General features: G+C 35.9%; 1 protein-coding gene across 3 annotated transcripts; it reads left to right on the forward strand.

The window, feature by feature from the left end:
* Positions 1–3,458: 3,458 nt before the first annotated feature.
* LOC124297446 (probable elongation factor 1-delta) lies at positions 3,459–11,579 on the forward strand. 3 transcript variants are annotated; one of them, XM_046748489.1, is made up of 9 exons: positions 3,584–3,735; positions 6,363–6,503; positions 7,251–7,604; positions 8,808–8,906; positions 9,208–9,307; positions 9,441–9,631; positions 10,055–10,124; positions 10,207–10,332; positions 10,467–11,579. In XM_046748489.1, exons 2-9 carry the CDS (start codon positions 6,411–6,413, stop codon positions 10,619–10,621), a joined length of 1,188 nt encoding a protein of 395 aa, XP_046604445.1. In that variant the 5' UTR covers positions 3,584–3,735; positions 6,363–6,410; the 3' UTR covers positions 10,622–11,579. The 3 variants fall into 3 exon arrangements, with proteins under 3 accessions (XP_046604444.1, XP_046604445.1, XP_046604447.1); XM_046748491.1 differs by lacking the exon at positions 7,251–7,604; XM_046748488.1 differs by lacking the exons at positions 6,363–6,503; positions 7,251–7,604; positions 8,808–8,906; ... (3 more) ...; positions 10,207–10,332; positions 10,467–11,579 and adding an exon at positions 4,579–6,092 and having other exon boundaries at positions 3,459–3,735.
* Positions 11,580–12,715: the final 1,136 nt, after the last annotated feature.

Genomic DNA, 12,715 nt, shown 5'->3' on the forward strand with positions numbered 1-12,715 from the left:
TTGACCTGTACGTATAATACCTATAAGCTTCACCTAAGCTGAAAGTCGATTAAGCTCCTACGCGTAAAGTTACTTGGTGATGAAATGGGTTCCGAAAATTTCTCATTCTCGATTTAGCTTTTCTATTATTGATCGATCGTTGTGGAATTGGCGATCATGCAATGTAACGACTCAAGCACAAGCCACTTCAAAGATGGGAAATGAAAAGCTCAAGTGTCGAAAGCCGTGTTTTTCTCAACGCAATTTGCAACTAGCATCAGGCCCGCGGAACGAATACCAGAGCCGATCAACGGACTGCCGGTGAGTCGGCGGAATTCTTCATGAGAAGTTCCAACCCGCCGCAAGTTATTCACCGGCAATGTCGCGAGGATATATTGAGAATTCTGCGCGTGGTTGAGCCCAGAGTCTTGGCAAATTCCCTTCAGCCCGATTAGATTCGCGCAACGCCTGCGGGTATATCTGCAGCCGGAAAGCCAGATGAAATCCACATGTTATATCCGTACCCGCGCGCAGCCCTTCGCACCGAAAGAATGATCGCCCTTTCAAAACTAGGACTGAATGTACCCGAGTCGCTACGGGGCTTATTTCCGAGTGCGAAGCTGCTCGTAGGAGAGTAAGGCTTCAGAAACGAGAACAGAGCGACTGATTGCGAATAGGGGATGAAACGATGGAGCGACGGGATAGGAACCAAAGTGAACCTCAAGCTTCCCATCCCGCCGGAATGCCTCTCCTATCTGTTACATATTCGCATTATGCGAGTGCACAATCGCACTCGAGATAACTCGACACTCGACAGTGATTCCAGGGCTGCGGTTCGGTTCCTACGATTCTAAAGCATCGCATCGGCCGCACGAAAGCCGAGCCTCAAAGTCAAAGGCTCGTTCGAGGACCGGGTTTAATCATTGATCAGACTGTGGACATGTTGATATGCTTCAAGGATGACGGGACATTTATACGCTTCGTGATCGGACCGGTGATGGAAAATTATGCTGTCAAATTAAAGGAAATAAATTGAATTTACGCGGTTATAAGTACCAAGGAACAACACGTGTTTACCATATAATTCGAGTCGAGGATCTTGTCACGATTTTTTCAACTTATCGCATTTTTATTGCACATTGACTTATTTTGAGGGAAGTTGTTTGGTTTTTTGTTTTGTGATGTGTGACGAAGTGCGGATATACTTTGACAGTACTTTAGGTCAAGCGTAGACATGTAAATTGAATTTAATCTAGTCGATTGAATTTTCTGAGTGTACTTTAGGTCAATTGAATATTTTAAATTCATGAATTGTTATACTCGAATCCGTACGCTGAGAAAAATTTCATTTGTTACAGTGACTAGAAGAATTCAGTAAAACAGGCATCGTTGAAAAAAACTGTTTGAATATCGTTGAAATTACGAAAAACGAGGTACGCTTAACCATTTTGCGCTATCGTCGATCCTTTTTTGGTAATTGCAACGCAAAATCAGTTTCTGAGGTTTACTCTACTTTTTTAGTTAAACAAGGCTTTAACGTCAATTTATTGTTGCACAAGCATTAAATTTTCGCAACAGTTACAAGAAAATATAGCAACAATGACCGTAATGAGAATGAATGGTAACAAATACTAGGCTTTCCGGTAACAGCTAGAAAACTAATTTTCATTTTGTACATATAACTATATTTTTCGATTGTGGTAAACAATGAAGATAGTTAAGGACTGAGCGGTAACTGGAACTAAAAATTTCTCTCACAATCAGTGTATCGACTCAAAGTTAGCTGTAACACGTTTACATGTCCTTTATAATACTAGCTACCGAGCTATATTGTAGCAGAATTATTGTTATAAGCAGAGAACGCGGCTTGTCTGGTATCGGTATATTTATACAAGAAGAAGCAAGCCTACCGTGATAAACATAATAACAATAACGATGATAAGGATTGGAGTGAGATGATGGAAAGTTGGTTTACTTTAAGGCCGCGTTCGACGTCACGAGTACTTGAGGTGCAGCCATCCGTAGTATTAAATGAATTTGATGACGCCATTTCAACAATGATTTGTTACCGAAAGTGTGTTTCAATTTCAGACAATACCCATTGCTCAGTGCGGTATCGGTGGCATTGTTCGTCAAATATCATCGTGTCGGGTGAAACTGGAACAGTTTTAATTTGATAAATTTTTACCTCATTATTATATACGGTACATTCGTGTCACAAAGCGTAGATTTCCACAGCTTGCCGTACTGAAAATGTTCATTAGTCGAATTATACATATACCTAATATTTTGAAGGAACTTAGTGTCCAATTTATTACATGGTTTATTTCCGTCCATTCGGAAAAAACATATTAGAAATTATATGAGAAATTAAAAAATCGCGAATGATCAAATATCAGATAATGAACTAATGCGGTATATCTAAATCATGCATCAACTGTAACTATATGAATCATTATCTAGTATATCTGATGATTCGTGCTTTTGTAATTTATTATGTAATTTCTTATATATTCTACCGAATTTACAAGATAAGGACACGAAGTTCTTTGTTATGGAACTCTCGCCACTTTAGGAATGATTTTGTTTTATCTACATACTTGAACTTGTTCCCTCAAACATAATAAATATTAAGTGTTGTACATCAGAGAGTTTTGAAAATTTTAAAGTCAAGATTTTTCATACGTTTGAAACTTAAATTCCACAGTAACATATGTTAATTTTTTAATAAAATTATCAGTCGTTACTGCACGGCAAAATTAAAAGAATTGTATCGCTTGATTGTAATTATGTAATCGGTTTGGTTTGAAAAAAATTGACGTGTATTTATCCATTGTAATCGACTTATAGACGTTTACAGCCGCTGTACTATATAATCAATTCCTACGTCAGTTCCACTAATGATTAAAATACTTCCAGAAAACAGCATGGTATGAGATTTACTAATTACGCGGATGGTTTCTTCGCTCAAATTGTTTCATCTTACTACATAGTTTGATATTAAATATAGCATAATGCATAATACGGGGAAAAATGACCGAGGAATTTGAAAATAAATTATTTATACGTGCTGGAGTAATATAATTTGTTAATGTTATCGATCAGTTCAGTTTCGACCGCTACGGTCGCACTTCGCTATGGTAAATGGGCCTTGCATTATCCACTGTTTTGTTGATGCTAAATACAGCAGAGTATCGGTCAGTTACCGACACGCGTTTAACTTTCAGATACTTCGAAAATTTGTACTGAAAATGCATTCAAATCCACAGCGCGTCGAGGACTTAAGAGACCTTTCCCAAAACTTGTATGCAAATGATATATTCAAAGCTACAGATCGCATGCTAAGCGGTTATAATCCGTCGCTGATTGAATCAGTCATGTCGGCTAGTTACCATTCAATTTTTCTGGTCGAAAAATCTCCGTAAGGCTAACTCTCTTCAATATAGTTAGTCTATGGTAAACAAATCAGGCCCTAATCAACAGATTTGTTCGGATTTTGCGCCAATGCCAAGAGATTAAAAATGTTCCGGATTTTCACCTCAGTCGAATTTTTTCAAATTTAGACATGCCGTATTGGCTGAAATTCAGCCTGAAACTGCTAACCCGTTATTCATAATTTGAAGATAACTTGACTTATTCTCGGTCTAGCATCATTTCTGTCTTCTCGGTTTTCCGGCTGCTCTCTGTCGGCGCTCTCATCCCGAACCGGTCCGGTTCATCTCATCGACTGCACGCTTTTCGAACATCTGTTAAAAGGTATTTATTTTCTACCGTATGTTTATGGATTCGCCGCATCTGTAGATCGTCTGTACACGAATACAAGGAGCGTATAATTTAACCAGCATACGTTCCGAATTTGGTATTTAATTTCTACGATGCGTCGCACATCCGTAAATGACACGATTCGATGAATAGCATGCCTACGCAATATGTCAACCGTGGAATCGATATCTCACATGACTCAATGATATTTAGCACAGATCATCGTCGCCTGCGATTTATCCAACAACAACTCCGTTCTCAATAGTTTACCGCACTTATTCTCGTCAACGTTGTTTTTGCGAGACGAACAATCAAACATAACCTGTAAACCGTGCGTTGAGACCATACGAACGTTTAAGAGGGGTTATAATTTCACATAAAAGCCTCTATTCCGATTAGAATTGAACCTGTCATTAAATTCTGTTGCGATTCAAGTGCGTATGGCTCTGGACTGCTCAAGGATCGAACCCATAAAGTGCAGGTAATAGTTTTCCGCTAACTTTTCTAAACGGTCCGTGAAAAAATGTGATATTTCCAAGTGATCAGATTCGGTAAGATGAAGTTAGGGAATTTGATTAAAAATATGAAAATTAAATTGATTCTTTATGAGACATAAATTTTATAATTCATATTCGTACCTGTAATCATGCAAAACACTGAACAACAAGCATTTGCCGTCTTAATTGAATTAAAGTTGAAAGAGCGCTGATTCCATTGAAACAATGACCAAGTTTTTATCTTCATATGCAAAGAAAACGATGAATTCACCCTCGCTCTGCTTGAGAATTGAACGTCAGTAATAAATCACGCTGACTGGATGCTTGGTTTTTGTTCTAGTTGATGCCGAGCATCAGGCAGATAAAATGTCAACTTTTCTTGGTCAGATATCTGAGATCCCAGGGATTTCTGTGGACCGTTTTGACGGAGAAAACCTAAAGTCATCGGCATTTTTTCTAAGCCATTGTCACAGTGACCATATGAAAGGCTTGAGCAGCAGTTTCTTCAATTATTTGATCAATTCCGATACATACCTTTACTGTAGTCCAATAAGCAAGGCGTTTTTGATGGATATATTTGTTGGCTTGCCAGAAGATAGAATATTAGAAATAGAACTTTCGATACCGAAAATAATCCGATATACGGTACCAGAAGGTGGAGAAAGTCTAGCAACTTCTCTCACTGTATCAACTTCGCCAGCTGGACATTGTCCAGGTTCGGTAATGTTCATTTTCAGCAAAGACGAAAAAACAATATTGTACAGCGGTGATTTTAGAATAAATCCACAAGACTTGCCGAAGTTGAATCCGTTGAATGATAAAATTGATGGAAAAAATCAGGCGAAAAAATTTGACACTATTTATTTGGACACAACTTTTCTTAGTTTAGATTTTCCTCGTTTTCCATCCAGATTAGAAAGTTGCGAGGCAATTTGCGATGCAGTCAGAAAATGGCTTGAGCCAAATTCGAAAAATGTGGTAATTATCGAGTGCTCAGCTTTATACGGCGTAGAGTATCTCTTCATGGAAATGTTCAAACTTTTGAATTTAAAAATTCACATCAAAGATAAGGTTCATTCTAATTATATAAGGATCCCCGAGCTCGCCAAAATCGTTACTATAAATGGAAGAGATTCGAGAATTCATGCCTGCACTTCGAAACTGTTCTATACAAAGAATCTCCTTTGTAGATCGGATGTTGATTACGAAAATATACTCACTATCGTGCCTTCGGTCATGAGATGGAAGGGCAAAAATACTTCCTGCATTAGCGAATACGATACAAGAAACAGACAACGATTGTATGTTTGCTACTCGACTCACTCGTCTTACGAGGAGCTCAGAGCTTTTGTCGATTACTTTAAACCAGATAAAATAGTTCCTTGCGTCTGTCCGAGCGAATCAGCGACCAAAATTAATAAATTGCTAGGCGAGTTCATGTCGTATCAAATGAAACTCGATGAATCCGATCAAGTTTCTGAATCTCTTAATTTTCGGGTACCCTTTACTAGGGTTTCTAAGAAACCGTTTGCCTCCAAGTACTTTGCCGATGATGACGATGAAGATGACGAATTGTAACATGCGCTTGATGAATATATACATTTTATGATTTACAAGAATTTCACCACAGTCAGTGATGAATTAGTCTTAATACAGTTATGACATGCATAGTTTTAAGATATGTTTCAATTTTATATTTTTATTATGACAATGTTTTTGTCACAAATACGTGTATATACAATTTTCAATTAAATTGATAATGTTTTAAAATACTGTTGTACAAGTTACGACATCTGACATGTATGTTTATATATTGGTCCAATAGTTTTTTCAATAAATATTATTGTAATATTATTGTTTGCCTCTATTTTTTGTGTTAAAAATTGTTCAGCCCACTCTTTCACACTTTTGACATGCTAGTCCATTATCTGTATTACTCTTCACGTTTTCCCCTAATCAATTCATCAATTTCTTATCCTCGCTTCTCAAATCTTCTCCGGCAAACTATGTTGTAGGGGCAAATTAGAAATTCATTCATTCAAACGATTTACTCTCCAATGCAATTGAAAGTAACACTGAAAACATTGCGTCCCTTACATTGAATGGGATTCAATCTTGTTCCAGCATTCACATCTTGCAACTTACCATCATCTTGATTAGGATCGAATAAAAATGGCAACAACCCCTCTAGCCCAGGAGAAAGTGTGGTTCGAGAAGCCGATGTACGATAAAGCCGAGTGCCTTCATTTTGAACGGCTGGCTAAGGTAACAAGATTTTAATCGGCTACAATCCAACAAGTAACGCCTCTCTAACTACTTATTCCCAAATCTAATATTCTCACGTGTTTATATCCATGTTTACTTTTTGTTTAACAATAGCATAACAGGGATGGCTTAGGATAAATGATGTTTAATAATATAGAATCGAGATGAAGTATTATCAACTGTGAGCTCGATAGCAGTTTTTATGAGTTCGTTGTCATGGTTACTATCATTTTAGTTTCATCTTCATTTTCATGTTCTTCCTTCATTTATTTTCTAGTTGTTTTGGATTTTCAGTTTTGTACGACTCTAATGTCTGTCACATATTTGTGAGACATTAGGAATCGCGATTCTTTCATCCTTTGCCATGTCATGTTACACGAAATCAAAATCTCTGCTCCTGTTTATGTAATACATGCTTTCATTACTTCATACATACTTTCATCTCATTTCCTCCTAAACACACTTTAGGGAATATCTGGTGGTGAGATGTGTGAACAGAATAATTCATTCAGCTTCAATCGATGATCATTGGGTGCAACTCAATGACAAAACTAACAAAATTGTGTTTTGGCATATGTAGAAAACTAATTTTGAGAAATTTATCGCTATTATTGAAATATTTACTGGTGAAGAAAAATTTATTCCGCAAACTGAGATAAAATCTGAGGAAGTTTTTTGAATAGCGATAGGTTTCACAAAATTTCATTGTTATGGTAAACGTCTTGTTTTGTTCTGCTAACATCATAGCCTGCGCAATCTAACGAACTACTAACTAACAACGGTACTGGAATTCGGACTAACTGCAATAATACACTGGTTGAAAATGTCCAAAATCAAATTAATCCAAATCTACCATCAAACACGGTATCGAAAAAGTCTAAAAAGAACAAATCGCCTGTCAAGGGGATGGAGAATACGACGAATTTCGATAAAATAGAATCTGTTGACGATGCTGTTTTAAAGGCAGAGGACTTGAGCAAATTCAAGCCAAAGGAGGCCAAAGAAAAAAAAAATAAAGCTGATAAAAAACATGCAAATAAAAAAGACCAAGAAAAAGGTACCCAAGATAAAAAACCAGATAGTCCAACATTAACGAACAAGGTATTATCCTGAGCTTAGACTATTCATGATAAATCTTAGATAACAGTCAACTTTTTGGTTCGTATTATTATTTATCTTTAGTTGCGCCTTTAAAATTTGATTTTGACATTTTTGCATACGATTGTTTTCTCCTTTGCTGAAGACACCTTTGAAAACTATGATTCCTTGTCTGTTTCTTACATTTTCACGTGATAATTCAACTTATTAGGAATACTTATTTCTAAAGATATTTCAATCCTAGAGAATCAATGTTTCATATCGTCAAATATAAGGGATAATTTCTGTTAATGTTTTACTTATTGTCTCAATCCCTGCTTACTTGGGGAAAAAAAAACATCAAGTACGTTGGAGGTCTGGGAAAAATGATCGACACAAATTATTTGAAAACTTTTTCTTTGATTCCAAATTTTTTATTGTGATTATATATCGAGTATTACAATGCAGTTCTTTTCAACACTTATTAACACAATTGAAGTTTTAAGCAGATAGTAGATGGTCCATTTCAGAATTCAGTTTTTCCAAAAAGTGTTTGTTGTCCAATTTTTTCGTTGTGCTGTGGGTGAAATAGAGATTATTGTCCTTATGTTATTAGTTCTATTTTAGGTAACATGATATTAGATTTGTATTAGTTTCGGAGTCTTGTTTGCATGCAGTGCTTGAAACATCAACCCTCTCACTGTAAAGCAAAATAAAAACTATTTCGACCAAAAAGTTATTGAGTTTGAACGGCAACTGTACATTTAAAATTTACAATATGTCAAAATTATGGCAGCATGTTTTCATATTGTTTTCTGTGTAAATGGGTTGAGTATCATTAACTATTTCTGAATTGAATATCAATGTTTTATGATACTAAAGGGACGATAAACATATCTGTGTGTTAAGTTGAGAAAGCGGTATTTATTCTTCATACTTGCCAAATTCTTCTTATCACTTACTCAAACTTAACGGAATAATTTATGTATCTCGATAAATTAAAATTAATATGAGATGTATTCAAAATTAATTCAAGTTGATCAGTTGTTTGTTCTGTAATGTCACAGTAAATGTATAGTGAAATTATTTATTTGAAATACTAGAACCAAGCACTGTAGAATGCTGTAGATGATTGTTTTACTATTTCACGTTTCATTATTTAGCTCTGGTTTGCGCCCTAACAGTAGTTTAGCATTTCGAGCTGATCTTTTTTATCCGTCGATGCAGGGAGGGCCACAATTATCTTCTCCAAACGTATCTGCGCGCGGAAGTTTGGCCAATGAGGTAGCCAAGATTCGTCAACACATTAAACAGTCTTTGCAGTGTGTGAGTACTTTATTTCTTGCTCACTAAGAATCATAGATCGAAGTATCAAGTATTACATTTATGATAAAAATACATGATTCTGACGGCGATCAGTAAACTTTAAACTATGAATAATTGATCAGAGGCTTATTTTCACTATACTTACTCACTTATTCTCTTAGCTCCTCGCGATGTTTAGGTTGATCAAATTCTCACGGTATAAAATCTGAACAAACTTCACGACACTTTACTAATTTTCAAATCATCCTTGCATTTCATTTGAACAAAACCTTCAATTACTCAGTTTTATTGTCAATTACAGGTAGATACCATTGACACTTTTTCAAGGACAAGCGGATCTGGCTCGGAATATGGGTCGCGCATTGTTGCCTTGGAAAAAGAAAACCAGGAATACAAAAACAGTGAGTAGAAAAAACATATATTTTGAAGTCATATTACAGTTACAGAATCATGTGCAGGTACTGATATTTCTCATCATTCCCCTAAATCCCGTCCGTTTGAAAGGATATTGAACTGACTTTGTCTTATCAACAGTCGTTGCTGAGCTTAAGAACATCACTCGACAACTAGAGGAGCGTGTCAAAATTCTGGAGGAGCGACTACCAGGCATTGATCCAATGAGGATTGCAATTTGCCCAGCGAAACCGCCATCGCCGACACCTGCAAAACCAACTGCTAAGGCTGATGATGACGACGATGTTGATCTCTTTGGCTCAGATTCGGAGGTAAGGAAACTGCTGACAATTCGAGAAATGAATTCTATAATTGTCTGAGTGTTATTCACAGTTTCTTTTTATAATTTTTATCTTCACCCTCTCTGCCAAGTTTAGATTTTCTCTTTTAATAATTGTTGTTTTCTGTCATTGAGCAAAATTGTCAAATTTTTCGTTACAGAAAAACAAAAGTAACTGAATTCAGTATGTCACTGTTTACATTTCAATCAATATTTGTAAATGTACTCACACTTCGGAAATTGTACACCAGATATTCCCGATTACGTTGTAGCAAAATATATACCTCACCATTGAATACCTAGAAGCTTTTCATCTAGCTCATCATTGTGCACTGCATTTGTTGGCACTAATTTTTACTAAATAGGATCCCCATTTCTTTCCCGCTGTTATTATTTTATTTAAAATTAATCACAGGGTGAAGATGAGGAAGCTGCTAAAGTAAGAGAAGAACGTCTCGCTGCTTACGCTGCTAAGAAATCAAAAAGTAAGTCATCGGAAATTTAACGATATTTGTCATGTTTGAATTTTTCCGTTGCAGTGGTATTTCATAACACACTTTGTTTCAGAACCCGCACTCATTGCAAAATCAAATATCATCTTAGATGTCAAACCATGGGATGACGAAACTGATATGAAAGTCATGGAAACTGAAGTTAGAAAAATTGAAACAGAGGGTCTTCTCTGGGGTGCCGGTATGTTTTACTTTCCTCTCACACAACCACGTAAAATAAAATAAGGATTTTTGCTTGTATATCATTATTGGAACTGTGAAAATAGTTTCCAGTGATAGGATCAAAGTAATCAGATAACAATTGTCGATTTCTAGCCAAACTTGTCCCACTCGCCTACGGTATCCAAAAGCTGCAAATATCTTCTGTAGTCGAGGATGAGAAGGTCTCAGTTGACTGGCTGACAGAACAGATCGAGGCTATCGAAGATTATGTTCAAAGTGTTGATATAGCTGCTTTCAACAAAATTTAAATCAATATCGGCCGACCCAAATTGTTGACCATCTACTTTTCGGCATTTGGTCAAAGAAATAGCCGAGTGTACAGATGAAATATTAAATATGCCGCCGTTTTCTCATTCCACTAGCAATATCTACATTCAGGATTTTAAAAGAGCAAATAGAAATTATACAATAATAATAATGCTGATGATAATAATAATAATAATGACAATGACAATGTTGGTAGAATTTAAATATTACTCTATACAAACTTGTCAATTTACGGCAGATGTCTTTGGTCAATTAGCTGAATTTTACACGTCGTTTGTGGTTGTATTGAATATATTCTTGGAATCAGGGACACCAATACGGTGTGTAATTACAGCAACTAATGGTTCTTCAGGCTTTAGAGCGGCGCTTGATTACTCATTTTTATGGGCTGAGAGGGGCGTCAACGTGCTTTGACTATTAGTTACCTGCTTTGACTATTAGTCACCGTGTTTTGAGTATTAGTCATCAAACCTGTTTGCATGGGATGTATAGAAAATCAGAAGCATTGTTCAGAAACTTCAAGTTGTCGATCGACTTGATTGAACATAAATGAGAAAAAAAAAATGAAAAAATGTTGATAATTGTATTCCAGAACATTGACCATTTCGGTTGCTGTCCGGATTCAGTTATATTCAGTGTACTTGTTTTGATTGTTATTTTAGACTCTGTTAATAATTATAGTGATAATAATTCTGTTTTAGCCGTCTTTTAACTCATGCGCAAATGCCATACACGTTATAATATCGTGTGTATACATATCTATATTCTATACATTGTTTAATTTTACGTGCCCATATTATTGTAGTTATTATTATTCTACTACATAAACACGAAACTCATTGATACCGTACGTCTGTAATTCCGAATGATCTTCGCAATGAGAACCTCTACATGTATGGTAAGAATAATAATTGGTAACACGGCGTCACCTGTCAAAAAGCGTTGCATTACTCAACCCACTCTCGATCTACAGCCACCTACAAATATAAAACCGTGTCTCAAAACTAGGAGTGCTCGGTATTGGAAATTAGATACCGATTTTCGGTGCGGGTTTCGTATTCGGTAGTTTCGGTTAACCGAGATATCGAAAGTTCCGTAAATACCGAAGTACCGAAATTTCGGTAGACTTTAATCTACAAATATCGTCGGAAAAAGAATAAAAAAAATCTGTATTGAACTGTACTAAATACGAATAATGTGAATATTTATTTAGATTATCAGAAATTTCGGTACTTCGGTATTTACCGAAATTTCGATATTTCGGTATTGGTATTGATAGAAGGTTCCCATACCGATACATTTCGAGGAAGGAGATACCGAAAAAAATTCGATATACCGAAATACCGCGCACACCTACTCAAAACCATCGATTGAAGAGCACATTAGATCGAATTCAAGCGTAGAAATGTGTCACAGATGATGTGAAATACAAGTCAGCGTCGGCAAACTTGTCGTCGCGGAGGGTGTGAACTTTTTAAGGGGGAAAACCGGTTTATGAGGTCGAAATTTTGCTGTTTTTGATGATTTTTTTTAACCCGGAAAGAATAATCACAAATTGTTTAAACTTGGAGGATATTTTATTTATGTTTTCAAGTACACTTTAAAATTTTTTCAAACGATTTCCGCCGGAAATAGTGGAGTTACCGCGATTGCCATCCGAGCATTTGGCTGGCGTACATCCCTGACGTCGCAATTTTTATTTGTAATCATCAGGATTTTTTTTTTTCATTAAAAACATATTTTCTAAGAATATGAACCTAATTTTGATCAAACAAATTGAAAATTGCATGTTTTTGAAGTGTTTGAACACAATGTCATGTTTTTATACTATGTTTTTTCATCTTTCTTGCATAAAAACATATATTTGTAATAACAATATAATCCCCGAATTTGGTTCATGTTACGTGGAATTGAATAAAGAATATCTACACCAAATGTCAGAACGATTGATCAATAACTTTTTGAGCTAGAATGTACGCTAGTCGAAAAAAAGTCGTTTCGAGAAAAACGCGTTTGAAATAAAATGTAGCGCAAACGAGAAATTCAAGGCAGTAGTTAATTATAAAAAATTCTCA

The sequence above is a fragment of the Neodiprion virginianus genome, chromosome 2 (assembly GCF_021901495.1).
Source record: "Neodiprion virginianus isolate iyNeoVirg1 chromosome 2, iyNeoVirg1.1, whole genome shotgun sequence".
Lineage (NCBI taxonomy): Eukaryota > Metazoa > Arthropoda > Insecta > Hymenoptera > Diprionidae > Neodiprion > Neodiprion virginianus.